Genomic DNA, 15,839 nt, shown 5'->3' with positions numbered 1-15,839 from the left:
GGTCGTCACGCGCGGTCAAGCCGGAGAAGAGAAGGGGCCTGGGCACGAAATCGACGAGATGCGTACTGAGGACGCACCAACCATTTCTGGAACTATGGAGCAAAGAACGAGGCCAGAAGATGAGCCGTCCACTGAGGGTGGACAGACTCCGGCACCTACAGGACTGGGTAAGCAAAGATTAGATTTACCTTCCGTTAGCAGGTTGCCAGCTCCAGAACAGACCGCCGTGATGAAGAAACCATGTCAGCGAGCTACGAAGGAAGGGGTACGTATTACTGAGACCGAAAACTTGGAACCACTTCGGGAGGGGATAAGGCAACCCCCCCTTTCAACGCCGCCGGCATCACTGCAGTCTGAGGCAACTGCAATGAGTAAACAGGAAGCCGATTGGGCTTTTGAAGAAGGACGATTGGAGATTGAAAAAAGGTACGAAATAGAATTATTACGTAAACGACTGGCTCGTCGTGTATCTACATTCAATGGAGAAGACGCTGCTGGGGACGGGCCCAACACGGAGGCGGCGCCGACAGCACCGGTGCTAAGGCGCGTACAAGAATGGCTAAATCAAACAGAGCAGCGTCAAGGAGCACCGCCTGAAGTGGGAGCAGTGGCATCGCCTGCAACGTTGAGGTTTCTCGGCGACACGAGACGCGTACAGCAGTGCACCTGCCGGTTAGGACAAAACCGGACAGGAAAGTGGAGTGGGATCAGCCAAGGATCCTGCCCACGTGTTCCCCACACCCGGCACCGGCCGAGGAGCAGCCGAAGACCGATATTGATCGGTTAGCTGCTTCAATAAACAAGGTAGCGACCAGAAGGCCGCTACTCCGTGAGTTGACGGAATTACCCAAGTTCTCTGGTGAAGCAAACGAATGGAATGGCTTCAAAAATCGCGATGATGCATAGCACCGAACACTTCAAGTTCTCAGCAATAGAGAACGTTACGAGATTAAGAAACAGCTTACAAGGTAAGGCTCGGGATGCTGTATCAAGTTTGTTGAATTCTAGAGATCCAGATCCTGAGCGCATTATGAGGTCGTTAGATTCGACTTTTGGCAGACCCGACGCGATCGCCAGACAGGCAGTGGTAAAAATTCGCAAACTTAAAGCACCAACAACAGCCATGGAGTTGGAGGACTTCTCCATTGCGCTGACGAACATAATAGCTGCACTCCGGGAGGCGGATATTCGGCGGGAACATCTGTTTAACCCCCAACTGGTAGTGGAGGTTCTCAACAAGCTAGACGAGATTACCAGAAGCAGGTTTGCACCATATGCGCATGAGTACGGCGGTATAGGTGAACCAGAGATCTTAGTGCTGACCAGGTTCATTGAATTGGACGCCGACAAAGAATGAAGCATTTAGCTTATAACTCAACACGAATAGTCACTCATCGGAGACGTTTAGTAGGGGAGCGAGGTATACATCGCGAGGAAGAGGCGCATCCGCGACAAAGAGGGTATACTTCGCTGCCAAGGCCACGGCTAAGCAGCATCCCGCTAAGCCGTCGTGTGTCGCATGTGGAGGGGAGCACCACTTACCGACTTGTCCCCGACTTATAACTAAGGACATAGGTGATCGATGGAAGTTTGCAAGGGAAGCGCAGGTATGCTTTCAGTGCCTACGAGCTAACCACCGTCGCGAGGGATGCAAGGCCAGTAGGTGTGGGGTTAATGGGTGTCAACAACCCCATCACCACCTCTGCACAAAAATACAAGGGCCGTCGGGGGAGCCGCCACAGCTTCAGTGATGAACACAATGGCAAGTCAAAGCACGGTGCTACTGAAGATATGCCCCGTCACCATTAGAGGTCCCAAGGGAACGTTGGATACGTATGCTCTATTGGATGAGGGATCAACCATAACCTTGGTAGACGGGAAAGTGGCGGCCGTCGTAGGTGCAGAAGGGCCGACGAGAAAGCTCAAACTCCATGGGATCAATGCGGTAAGTGATGAAATCAGCAGCCAAACAGTGGGACTACTGATAAAATCAAGCACTTAATTGTCACAAGGACATTACGTGAAGGAAGTAGAGAGGCACCTAAAGCTTGCCTCACGAGCCTCGGGTGGGTAATTATGGGACCCAACCCGGGTGCAAAGGATGAACCGAGAGAGGCGGTTCATCATCTTCATCACCGTAGTCAGAACAGCGAGGATGAAGCGCTTCATGGCTTAGTGAAAAGCCACTTCGACTTAGATGCGTTGGGAGTGAGCTTGGCCAAGAAGGAAAAGCCGGAAAACGAACGGGCCGTCGAGTTGTTTAAGGTTACAGCCCGACGAAATGGACCAAGATTCGAAGTTGGACTAACGTGGCGATCAAACAAGGTAAGGATGCCACCCAGCTTTTTCAATGCCTTTAAGCGCTTGAAAGGCATTGAAAAGAAAATGGACCGCGATGCAGCGTTCGGAGAAGGCTACATGGAACAAGTGGGAAACCTGCTGCAGAAGGGATATGCGACGGAATGTAGCGGCACCGAAGAAGAAGAGTGTAACGCCTGGTTCTACCTCACTTTGGAGTTAGAAACCCTAACAAACCAGGAAAACTCAGGTTAGTGTTGATCGCCCGCCGCATGCAGCCAGGGAGTAGCTTGAATGACATGTTACTGGAAGGACCGGACCTCCTACAGTCCCTGCCAGGAATATTGTACAGATTCCGGGAAGAGCCTGTAGCAGTAACGGCAGACATTCAAGAGATGTTCTTACAGATCAAGGTGAGGTCTGAAGATCAGCCATCTCAGATGTTTTTATGGAGGGGTAACAATAGAAGTGAGCCGCCGAAAAGGTATAAGATGACATCTTTAATATTCGGGGCTACATGTTCCCCATTTTTAGCACACAGTGTCCGCAACCTGAACGCTGAGGAGTTCAGAGAGACACATCCTGCAGCATTCGCCGCCATAACTACAAGTCATTACATGGACGACTTCGTAGATAGCTTCCCGAGTAAGGAGGAAGCCATAAAAGCGGTGCAGGAGGTGGACTACGTGCACCAACAAGCCAGCTTCATTCTGCGAGATTGGAGCTCCAATGAACAAGGTATATTAAATAGCTTTCCGGTTGAGTTGCGATCGCGAGCGCATACTCAACTAATGATAGGAAAAGAAAGCGAGGAGCGAACGTTAGGGCTTGTCTGGGATGCCCAGCAGGATGAACTGGGTTTTAACACAAGGATGCCAAGAGTGCCGAAGGAGGTTAAGGAAACAGTAAGAGCTCCTTCGAAACGGGAAACGCTAAGCGCGGTCATGTCAATCTACGACCCGCTCGGGTTCTTGAGTCCGTATACTATAGTAGCAAAGATTATGCTACAGTCACTCTGGCGTCTGGACATCGGATGGGACGAGCCTATCCCAAAGGAACAAGCAGGTGAGTTCGTCACATGGATGCAAGGTCTACACAACATTGAACAGCTGCGGTTGCCACGATGCTACGATAAGCACAAGGAGGGCCAGAAGCGACATCTTCACATATTCTGCGATGCCAGCGAGCTGGCATATGCAGCCGTGGCATATTGGCAGATAGAAGGACCAGAGGACGCCGTGATCGTACGGCTGGCATCGGCAAAAGCCAAGGTAGCACCACTAAAGGTATAGTATTCCCCGGATGGAATTACAAGCAGCTGTTATCGGTGCACGACTTGCAGAGGCAGTGAAAAGTGGACAATCGCTGGGAGGCAGCCAGTACCACATTCTGGTCGGAATTCCAGAACAGTCTCATATGGGTGAGAACCAATGCTAAACGTTATACACCATTTGTAGCACATCGGCTAGGAGAGATAGCCGAACTGACTAAACCAGAACAATGGCGTTGGGTGCCAACGAAAAGCAACCCAGCGGACGACGCGACGCGTTCAGAGTACGCAGCGGGGCCCGGTCGGAGTGGCTGGAGGGACCGCAGTTTCTACAGCAGCCATCATCCGAGTGGCCGAAAGAACCAACCCCTGAGCGGGGGGAGCCCGAGGAGGAAGTCCTCGTGTATCATGTAAGCCAGTCAAGACCGCCACATTGGGACGCTATGCAGGATATTAACCGGATTAGCAAATGGAACGTGCTGATAGGAGCTACGGCACGAGTAATCTACATTGCAGCAAAATGGAGAAAGATGAGCAAACAACTAGAGGTACGTGATCTTCAAATGGCGGAAAAGCTATGGCTGGAAAGAGCCCAAGTAGACAGCTTCGCCTCTGAGATACAGCTGCTGAAACGGGGGGAGAAGATACCCCGTTCCAGCCGCCTATATAAACTGGACCCAGAGTATGGGTCAGATCGACTGCTAAGGCTGCGCGGGCGGATTAACGCCGCACCGGTAACACAAGATCAAAAGCAGCCGATCATTTTAGACGGACGGCATCAGCTCACACGAATGCTGATCCAAAAGGAACACGAGGCTGCAGGCCACGCAGGCAATGAAAGAGTCGTGAACGATCTAAGGCAACGTTATTGGATCTTACAGCTACGACCTTCCGTACGAGCAGTCGCCCACAGTTGTCAACGATGCAGAGTAAGAAAAGCCGCTGTCGAGGAGTGGGCAGAGCCACTCAGGGAGTTCTGCCTAAGTAAGATGATATCATGGAAATTTATAACACCAGGTACCCCAAACCAAGGAGGAGCATGGGAGAGACTGGTGCGCTCGGTGAAAACAGCCCTAAGTGCCACCTTGAACGAGAAGTCTCCAAAGGAGGAGACACTGCAGACTCTGCTGGTGGAAGCCGAGTATTCAGTGAATGCTCGTCCCCTAACACATGTGTCGGTAAGTCATAAAGACCCAGAGGCATTGACTCCGAACCATTTCCTCATTGGATCGTCATCAGGGTTACCCGTAGTGGGCCCATGTCAGCAAGCAGACAAGAGGACTTGGCGAGCAGCTCAGGCGCTAGCAGACGAGTTCTGGAGGCGTTGGATACGTGAGTATTTACCAACGTTAGTCCCGCGCGGCAGTGCCGCTCAAAGCTTACGACAACTCCAGCAAGGAGACCTCGTCGTCGTTGTAGACGACAAGTTGCCGCGCAACGTGTGGCCTAGAGGGATAATAGAGCAGGTGTACCCCGGGCCCGACGGCGAAGTCCGATGTGCAGACATAAGAACATCAGGAGGCGTGTTTCGTAGGCCAACACGTAAGTTAGCTGTCCTCCCAATTATAGAAGGGGCTGCGGCTCCCACGTAGGGAGGGAGCCTGCGCCGGGGGGAGGATGTTACGGACAAGCTAAACTGCGCGGGAGACGCTCGGTAACCATAGCAACGGACCGACACGAGATCAGCCGAATCTGAGACAGTATCTCGGTAGAGAGAGAAAGTAAGTAATTGTCAGAAAGAGAAGGCATGCCTCGTGTCGGAAAATGCATGGAATGTGCCAAGGGCGAGTCGAAATAAAGCGGCAACGTCGCATAATCTATGCATAATTGGTTAGTACAATTTATTGGCTCATTAGAGGAGGTACTTACTAAGGCAAAATATGTAAATATTAAGGCGTGATTTTTACGCATTATTCGTTCTCAAGTTTTCGGTCTCAGTGTAATACAAGTGAAAGTGCTAGAATAGGGCAGTGATAGGGAAAGTACCTCTTCTAAATAGCTAAGTAGCTAGGTAAAGATCAGCTTAGGCTGGTCAGTGGCCTCTCTTCAAAACCGAGGCAAGTGACACCAGCTGCGGTCAGCTGGTAGCCCAGGTCATTGACCCTAAATGGTCAGCTGGTAGCCCAGGTCATTGACCTTACATGGTCAGCTGGTAGCCAGGTCATCAAACCCCAGCTGTGATCAGCTGAACTACTGCGAAGGGTGAGTGAACCGAGTCAGCCGGTACCTGTTCTTGTTGTAGCATAGCAAGCAACAGCTGACATCTACAGCATCTTTCCTCACCGTAATAGCCCTCCAATAGCAACCATCTCACAGCTGAGCCGTGATCCTTACCACCCACGGTCAGCTACAGTGCAGCAGCGTGCAGGTGCACGGCGCATGCCCATGCAACCACAAGCAGCCAACCAACCATCTGGCCTAAGGGTCATCGTGGAAGGTCCTCGGCCACAGCGGGCGGAACACGGTGGACAGCAGCAACGACGTCGAGAGTTGAACCTGCCACTTATCTTAAGGATAACAGTGGTGAGGGGTTCGCAACAGCGACGGGTGGAGTGCTTCAGGTATCCGCTACGACCAAAAGGTTTTTAAAAAACCATATAGCCCCCCAAGTGTTAATAAGTTCAGTGTCTCTTAGTGAGTTACAAGTAAATTTTTCCGACGGCCATTTTTAAATGAACTTTTCCGGCGGCCATTTTGAATTGAACTTTTCCGTCGGCCATTTTGAAGTCATGTAGTGAGAAGTACTACATATCTATATAACTTTAATGTGATGGCTTATGTATTAACCATTATGTATTAACCATTATGTATTAACCATTATGTATTAACCATTATGTGTTAACCTTTATGTACTAACCTTTATTTGCATTTGTTCTAGCTAATGTTTAGTATTGTGTAACTAATGCTTACGTACTAATCTTTATGTGCTAACCCTTATGTACTAACCATTATGTGTATTGGTTTTTAGTTGATAAACTAATCATACTTTATTCCACAGGCAGTGTGTTTATAAAAGTGTAGCGACAGTCGAGTTAATTAAATTAAAAGTGAAACGTTGTAAAGAAGGCTGCGGCACAGGCCTTGTGTTAGCAGTATAGGCTCTAAGATTCCGTATTCAGACCGGCTGATGCGGTGGAACAGTGTTCTATGTTTTTTTTATGTATCGACTGTCGGTCAACATTTATATCAAGCCTGTTACCATTTCGAGTGAATAATAAGCGTCGGTTCCCAACCTTTTTCGTTCAGTCGTCGTTTAAACTGAGTGTTAACATTCGAGTGAACGATAATCGTGTCGTACATAACCGATGTTTACTATTTAGTCTTTGTTAAACCAGGTAGGTTTTTTATATGACTTAATAACTTACAACTATTAGGTCTAAAGTTTAATTGTACGATCGTGTCCTATGAGATCCAACTACTTTAGGTTGTATTAATGTCCGTATTCATAATCTGAAAGCTTACAACTATTCAGTTATGAAAATTATACGAACTTGCGTATATGAGAACTTAATAGTAAGTGATCATTTCTAACGTATGTGTGTTGTATATAATTATTAAGATAACTCGTGTACCTATACTTTGTTTATAATTTTAAAACTGTATTACCCTGCCATTAGTAATACTATTGTGTTTTTGTGTAATTTATTCATAATGTTGTCATTTATAAATTGATATAATAAGTTGTGTCACTTATTTATATAATATAATTGTGTCTTATGTTCATTTGTCTAACGGACAGTGTTTTGTCAGTTGTCATACGTGTGACTGATTTTTATTTTTTCATAATAAATACGTAATGATGTTTGATTCGAGATTAGTCTCGTGTGTAAACCCGTGAAAACTACTATCCTTTTAAAACCTTAAGTAGCGATTACTCCTGTAGTTCAGTCTGAACTGGCAGTGCGTAAAGCTCAAATTGAGTTGAGCACCTCTAGATTTTTTTACTAGTTCCTATCTAACCATACGGAACAGCGACTTTTTGCAACGAAATTGTACACAGCATAATGAACTTTATGCCAATTGTATAACATACAAACTAAATAGGAGCCAAAAAAAGGTCGCAAGTCTTACGGGGAATCCTCGCGCATTCTCGAGAATTCCCCAAGCTACTGTGGGCGGCGTCTGTGGAATCCGCGGGAAATGCACGGGGAGTCTGTTGGGTCGGTCACAGGTCTTCCTTTTCTCATCACTTTCTTCTTCTTCTGCCTCACAAATGAGCGATATAAAAACAAGATCCAAGTCAACCACTCTTATCACGTAATAGATCTAGACTGAAGGCGCAGTCGCGCCTTCTCGCATCATGAGGCGAAATTGACGCTTCCATTCCATTCCGCGGCGGTGTAAATTGAGCCTAAGACGACTTATACTTGACACGGACGGTACTGCTGGGTTTTAGTGGGTATGCTATAGCAGCGCCAGTGAGTCCCACATACCCGCTTTTGTGCGGGAGGCGTAAAATAGTTACTTACATCAGTCGGTGTTGGAGGTGGTGGTACATAGGTGTTGGGCCGCGTCGGCGGCGGCGGGGTCGGCCTTATAGGCGGGGGTGGAGGGGTCTGTAATAAAACACATCCAATTAGATTTTTGCACGTAAAACTTCTTTACTAGGGTTAGGCGTAGGTATACAGGGTGTAACCAGAACTTCTTCCTTGCCTTATCCCACGCTACGTGAGGTCGGCACAACATGTCTTCTTCTTCCATTCACTTCTGTCATTCGTCAACGTATTATCCACTACTTTTTCACGCATATCCTCTTTCAACGCAATCTATCCTTCTCTTTGGTCGTCCTCTCCTCTTTTTTCCTTCCACATAGGGTGTACTTAACATAGGATGTAACCAGAACGCTAGCAAAAACTTATTGTTATACTACCTAAATACAATCCAATATCGATAACAATATCCCTCATTTTGTAGTTTTAGTGATTTAGTATTTTGTAACCCCGCAATGTATTGCGTGCAAAACTCAGGTCAATGCCCCACCTACGACGTGGCATGAACTCTGACGACGACGTTGCATTGGTCAGGTAGCAATGTCTTATAGCACTAAGTAAAGAAAAAAATCCGGAAACCGTGAATTTGTGGTTACATCCTGACCTATGCTTCTGTGGTGAGCCAGCGTTGGATTGATAATGACGGTGATGATGATGATTATGATGATGATGATAAGACAATAACGCTCGCCACTACACCAGGAGGTCGTCAAACCTGTCAACAAAGACTCTACAGCCTCTTACACCCTAATCACCAATAATGATTAGCAATACAATCGATTGTTAGCAAAAATATCTATATAGGTAAAAAGAGGCCGATTGTCTTATAGCGCCATTATAAAACATTGTGTAGAAACAATGCTTGGGACAGCCTTGGGTGAACACCCATTCATACGGCGAAACTGTTTCAAAGGACCCGCGATTTATTGACCGTGAATGTGGATTTGGTGTCTTATGTGAACTAAATATTAAGTACCTACTCATATTGTCTATCTAAATAGGTATATAATAAAAAGAAAAAGCTGACTGATTGACTGCTAAATTGCGGGAAAACTGCATCAATCATTATTAAAATCGCAATCGTTGTGATTGGCTGAAATATGGAATTCTTTTGGTAGGGCGATTTCGTAAAACCTGTATCAATCATTATTACAATCTCAAATGTTGTGATTGGCTGAATTTGTGCTGTTCTTGTTGCAACAATGCGTTGTAGCCAATAGTGAGCGAGCGTCAACCAATCAGAGGTGATTGCGATCGTGACATTGTAGCTGTCTTTCTACCGCAATCGAGCAGCTAAGCAACCTGACACAGACAGTCTCAATTTTAATTCCCGGTGCGCTCGGTGTGGCGCTTCGAAAACAAAACACAAATCTACACTATAATATTATAAAGAGGAAAACTTTGTTTGTTTGTTTGTTTGTTTGTTTGTTTGTTTGTTTGTTTGTTTGTACTGAATAGGCTCAAAAACTACTGGACCGATTTTAAAAATTCTTTCACCATTCGAAAGCTACATTATCCACGAGTAACATAGGCTATATTTTATTTTGGAAAAAAATAGGGTTCCGTAAGATATTTGGGTTTTTCGGACACAAGGTGTAAAAAATCAACCAGAAAAGTTACTTATTTTGCGTACGCTGCCTAAACTATAAAAGATAGAACCATAAAATGTTCTAATTAATTGTAGATCTTATAAATATCTACAAAAAAGTCCGCGACACACTATACCCATCTATGTCGAGTGAGGCACAGCAACCATTTTTTTATTTAAAAATCTTGAATTTTTTTTGGACTACATTTAAACGCGTTTATTTTACTCATGCTATTAATCCTTATCAAAATAAATTTCATCACTAAGAACAGTTTATGGAGATAATATTTGGTCTTTGAATGATTAAAATTGGACGTTTGGTTTTGAAGTTATGGCGAAATTAAAATATTACGATTTCTGCTGCACGGCCCGTTGTATTATATAAAGAGGTAATGTCGTTAAGTTTGTTTGTAGGGGGTAATCTTTAGAACTACTGAACCGATTTTAAAAATTCTTTCACCAGTAGAAAGCTACATTATTCCTGAGTGACATAGGCTATACGGGATCTTTAAAAACCTAAATCTACGCGGGCGAAGCCGCGGGGATCAGCTAGTATAATATATAGTGTCATTTTGTATGGCATACGATACGTCCTTATCTAGTGTACTTTATCCATATCTGTGCTGTGGGTTATCTAGTTAAGAGAAACAAAGATAGATAGAACTCACCCTAGAAGGAAAAGGTATTTTGGGTACATCGTAGTTGTAACCTTTGCTGGGCGGAAGGTACTCATTTGCGGCTAGTGCTATGCTTAACAAACAGCTGGCGACTAAGCAGGACAGCCACATCTGGAATGAGACAAAAAAAAACATTAAAATAATAATACTAATTCATGTCACACTAGATTACCTATCTTGTAAAGCGCGCGAAGATGATTCTTCGTGTGGATTCGGATTTTTAAGAATACGACCTCCCTGGCGCAGTGGTAAACGCTGTGGTCTTATTAGTTCCCGAGTTAGATACACTTTCCAGACAGGCAGATACACTTTCGCATCTATAATGGATTCTAAACTGTCGAAATGCCTCTGCTGGTAATCTATAATATAAAAATGAATCACTAAATGTGTTGCTTATCGCAAATCTCGAGAACAACTGAACCGATTTCGCTAATTCTTTTTTTTATAATATTCCTTGAAATACGAGGATGGCTCTTACGGAGAGAAAAATTTAATTCAACCTCCCCCTCAATTTTCTAAACTCCACCCGAGCGTAGCCAGGGCAGGTCAGCTAGTCTAAATATATAAAAGGAAAAGGTGACTGACTGACTGATCTATCAACGCACAGCTCAAACTACTGGACGGATCGGGCTGAAATTTGGCATGCAGATAGCTATTATGACGTAGGCATCCGCTAAGAAAGGATTTTTGAAAATTCAACCCCTAAGGGGGTAAAATAGGGGTTTGAAATTTTGTAGTCCACGCGGACGAAGTCGCGAGCATAAGCTAGTTGAATATAAAAGCCGAGGTTTCAAGAAGACATCACTTCTTTGTAAGGCTGTATCAGGTAGGTATTCAAAAATGTGCCAAGAAAGATAGGCGTGAAATGTCTGAATCATTCTTGAAAACCAATCAAGAATTTAGGTATCATAAGAGCTACATAAACAAAATATGTATATAATGTACGGAGGAACGTACGACCTTGAACTATCGATCGTGCATTGTTCAAACTATAATGCATTCCATGTAGCGATAGCAAATAAAACGCTCTGTTACTTTTATCATAAAGATTGTGATTAATATTTGATAAAGTTCAAGGGTTTTGGGCGTGGTACCTTTACATTTAAGTTTATTGAAAAAAACCGGCCAAGTGCGAGTCAGGCTTGCGCAATGAGGGTTCCGTACTACAGTCGTATTTTTTCGACATTTTGCACGATAATTCAAAAACTATGATGCATAAAAATAAATAAAAATCTGTTTTAGAATGTACAGGTGAAGACCTTTCATATGATACCCCCCACTTGATATATTCACTCACTTCGAAAGTTGAAAATACTAATTATTAGTTCATGACCACAATTTAATTTTTTGTGTGTGTTCTAACCCTAAATTCACGGTTTTCAGATTTTTCCCCAAATGTCAGCTATACGATCTACCTACCTGCCAAATTTCATGATTCTAGGTCAACGGGAAGTACCCTGTAGGTTTCTTGACAGACAGACAGACAGACAGACAGACAACAAAGTGATCCTATCCTAGTGACCCTTAAAATAATAGAAGATAAATAAGTATTTTTTTTCTACCATAACACACCATATACAATGGCAGCTTTATTCCTACTATTATCTTGCCTATGCCTCGTAGCTTTAGTTTTAAGTTTGCGTAAAAATTATCACCACTATATGTTACAAATCCAACAACTGACTATCGAAAAGTGTAATTTAATACCTACTAGATGATGCCCGCGACTTCGTCCGCGTGGATTTAGGTTTTCAAAAATTCCGTGGGGACTCTTTGATTTCCCGGGATAAAAAGTAGCCTATGTCCTCCCCCGGGATGCAAGCTATATCTGTACCAAATTTCATCAAAATCGGTTGAACGGATGGGCCGTGAAAGGCTAGCAGACAGACAGACAGACACACTTTCGCATTTATAATATTAGTATGGATATGGATTTTGAATAAAATATTTGATGTTGATTTTTTTAATTTTATGCAACTATGGGGTAATTTAGGAATTCATATTTTCTAAACTGTCTTTACCGCCGTAAAGCCGTGCTGCCAAGCGTTCCGGTACGATGCCGTGTAGAAAGCGATAAGGAATATAACCCATATTCCTAAGTAAAAAACTTCCATATACCGTCCAGTTAGGCTGCATCACCATCGATCATTTAGCACGAGGTATATAAGATCGCAGTGAAGGGCTAACTTGTAATGGAATCCTACTAATATTATAAATGTGAAAGTGTGGATGTTTGGATGTTTGTTACTCAATAACGCAAAAACTGCTGGACGGATTTGGCTGAAATTTGGAATGGAGATAGATTATACCCTGGATTAACACATAGGCTACTTTTTATCCCGGAAAATCAAAGAGTTCCCGCGGGATTTTGAAAAACGTAAATCCACGCGGACGACGTCGCTGGCATCAGCTAGTAAAAAATAAAATTTAAGAAATTTAAAACAATGTCATCTGCTGTCGCTACATTTCCCAAGTATTGTATTCTGAGATTGTCCGGCGTTCTGTGTCGCGCCTCCTTACCTACTGAATGGGAAAACGTAAACAAAAGAATTGTTTGAATACCTGCACAACTATTATAATATGTACATATACTGATACGCGTATTAACGTTTCGGCTATTTCAAATATTCCACGCTTAATGTCGCAGATTGAGTATTTAAATTGAGATGTCATGGTAGAGCATGCGTAAGGCCATGGAGCTACAAACGTCATAGGCTAGGCGTCGAAAAAGCGTCCGAAAATTTGAATAATTGGTTCCGAATAATTATTATATTTACTTATCAGTACCCTTATTATAAATGTCAAAGTTTAATAATATATTTTAGTTATAATTTTTTTTTTTTTAAGGTTTTAGTTTTAGTTAAAATTATTAATTAATTAACTTTTAATTTGAATATATTATTGTTATATTTAATATAGAAGAAAACATTATTTAAGATAATGTCAAAGTGTGTTTGTTTGTTGGTTTGTTGGTTTGTCCTTCAATCACGTCACAACGGAGTAACGGATTGACGTAATTTTTTGCATGAGTATAGATAAAGACCTGGAGAGTGACATATAGGCTACTTTTTTATCCCGGGAAATCAAAGAGTTCTCACGGGATTTTTGAAAACCTAAATCCATGCGTACGAAGTCGCGACCATCAGCTAGTTAATAATAAAAGGGAAAGGTGACTGACTGACGGACTGATCTATCAACGCTCAGCTCAAACTACTGGAGAAATAATTTATTTTTGATGTAGTCAAATACCCAATTGCTTACCTAACACTTCTATAAAATGAACTATTGTATTCGGTGGTCATAAGCATAACCCTTCCGCAGTCGAGTAAAAAAGGTGTTAAATTGCCTCAATTATGTCCCACTATTCAAATACCTAACACATAAATCAGCCCTGATGCAAGTTGAGACAGCGTTTACCTACTTTCATACAGACAGACAGTGGGAATTTACATTATTATGGACTGTTTCACGCCATTTTGTGTCTCGGACGGCATTACCTAATGTTAACCTGAGAGATCGTTCAGTTCGGAAAACGTGTTACAAATATGTTTCACAGACTAGAACAATGGATTTGGAAATGAAATATTCTCCACATTGTAGATAATATTTTTGATTAAGTTGGTAGTTGTACCTATCACTCAACGGCCAATGGTGAGAGCTATGCTTGGAGTTTGTGACCGAAAACGCAAATACCAATTTTCATGCAAATAACTTGAAATCTGACGGACTTTCGTACAAACTTTAATCCCCTATTTGACGCCCTTGGTAGTAGAATTTTCAAAAACCGTGAAATACATATTTTTATGGTTCCGTACCTCAAAAGGAAAAACGGAACCCTTATAGGATCACTTTGTTGTCTGTCTGTCTGTCTGTCTGTCTGTCTGTCTGTCTGTCTGTCTGTCTGTCTGTCCGTCTGTCTGTCAAGAAACCTACAGGGTACTTCCCGTTGACGTAGAATCATGAAATTTGGCAGGTAGGTAGATCTTATAGCTGACATTTGGGGAAAAATCTGAAAACCGTGAATTTAGGGTTAGATCACACAAAACAAAATTAAATTGTGTTCATGAACTAATAATTAGTATTTTCAACTTTCGAAGTGAGTGACTATATCAAGTGGGGTATCATATGAAAGGTCTTCACGTGTACATTCTAAAACAGATTTTTATTTATTTTTATGCATCATAATTTTTGAATTATCGTGCAGAATGTCGAAAAAATACGACTGTAGTACGGAACCCTCATTGCGCGAGCCTGACTCGCACTTGGCCGGTTTTTTTATTTTTATTTGAAAGCTTAAATACCAATTTTCATCGATGCAACTTTAAAAATGACGGACTTTCATATAAACTCCCCATTTAACCCACTCAGGGGTGGAATTTCGAAAAATCCTTTCTTACTGGATACCTAGCTCTTTACAAAGAATACACCCTCGAAATTTCATGTCTCTAGGACCAGCGGTATAGGCTGTGCGTTGATATATTATAAGTCAGTCAGGACTTTGAATTTTATATATAGAGATTTATAGTAGGTACATCTACTGTGGGATAGGATGGTACCATTGCATTGTAAGTATTCAATGATATAGTGATTATTATCTGCATAAAATAAACGTCGCAGTGTGATTCAAATTCAATTATGAAGTACGAATTTGCGTGAGAAATCAAGATGGCCGACCCAAGATAATAAATTAGTGAAAAATAACGACTTTTTCGGCAATTGTTAGGTAATGGAATGGTGCCAACGGGGCCGTATTACTAAGCCTCCGCTGTCCGTCCGTCATCCGTCTATTTGTCTGTCAGCCCTGTATCACATGATTCATGAACCGTAATAGGTAGAGAGTTAAAATTTTCAAAGAATTTGTATTTCTATTGCCCGCTATAACGACAAAATGATAAGAATTTATAAATGACCGCCATGAAAAAAAGTGGTTTTTCTCATACGGTGGTACGGAACTTTTCGTGTGCGAGTCCTAAAATTCAAAGTCCTGACCGACTGACTGACTTATATTATATCAACGCACAGCCTAAGCCGCTGGTCCTAGAAACATGAAATTTGGTGTGTTCTTTATAAAGAGTAGGTATCCACTAAGAAAGGATTTTTTGAAATTCCACCCCTAAGTGGGTTAAATGGGGGATGGAAATTTGTATGAAAGTCCGTCATTTTTGGAGTTATATCGGTGAAAATTGGTACTTAGCTTTCGGTTAAAAATAAAAAAATAAACGTAGGTATTTCATGATTTTTGGAAATTCTTCTACCAAGGGGGTTATTAAGTCCGTCTATTTCAAGTTACTTGCATGAAAATTGGTATTTGGGTTTTCGGTAACAAATGAAGAAATAATATGTATTTCAGGATTTTTGGAAACTCAACCCTCACCTCGATTTTCTAAATTCCATCCAAGCGAAGGCGGGGCGGGTCAGCTAGTTTAGGCATATTGATGTTGCAAACTACCCTCTCCAATTCAATAAAAGCAATTATGATGGCTCAAATAACATTTCGCGTTGGCATCGTGAACGAC

General features: G+C 42.8%; 2 protein-coding genes across 3 annotated transcripts in view; one reads left to right on the top strand and one right to left on the bottom strand.

Moving 5' to 3' along the window:
• The window catches only part of LOC117993801 (zinc finger protein 59-like), a 77,835-nt gene that overhangs the window by 23,056 nt on the left and 38,940 nt on the right, over positions 1–15,839 (top strand). The gene's annotated exons all lie outside the window — the stretch shown is intronic.
• Positions 1–15,839, bottom strand: part of LOC117993876 (cuticle protein 21-like) — a 45,727-nt gene that overhangs the window by 12,557 nt on the left and 17,331 nt on the right. The window contains exons 3-4 of the mRNA XM_034981749.2: positions 10,315–10,434; positions 8,038–8,124 (exon numbers count right to left, since the gene is read on the bottom strand). Of these exons, the coding sequence (XP_034837640.1) occupies positions 8,038–8,124; positions 10,315–10,434 (207 nt within the window). The remainder of the gene's footprint in view (positions 1–8,037; positions 8,125–10,314; positions 10,435–15,839) is intronic.

Source organism: Maniola hyperantus, chromosome 25, assembly GCF_902806685.2.
Source record: "Maniola hyperantus chromosome 25, iAphHyp1.2, whole genome shotgun sequence".
Lineage (NCBI taxonomy): Eukaryota > Metazoa > Arthropoda > Insecta > Lepidoptera > Nymphalidae > Maniola > Maniola hyperantus.
Note: the sequence above shows the minus strand (reverse complement) of the source record. Positions and strands in the feature narration are given on the sequence as shown.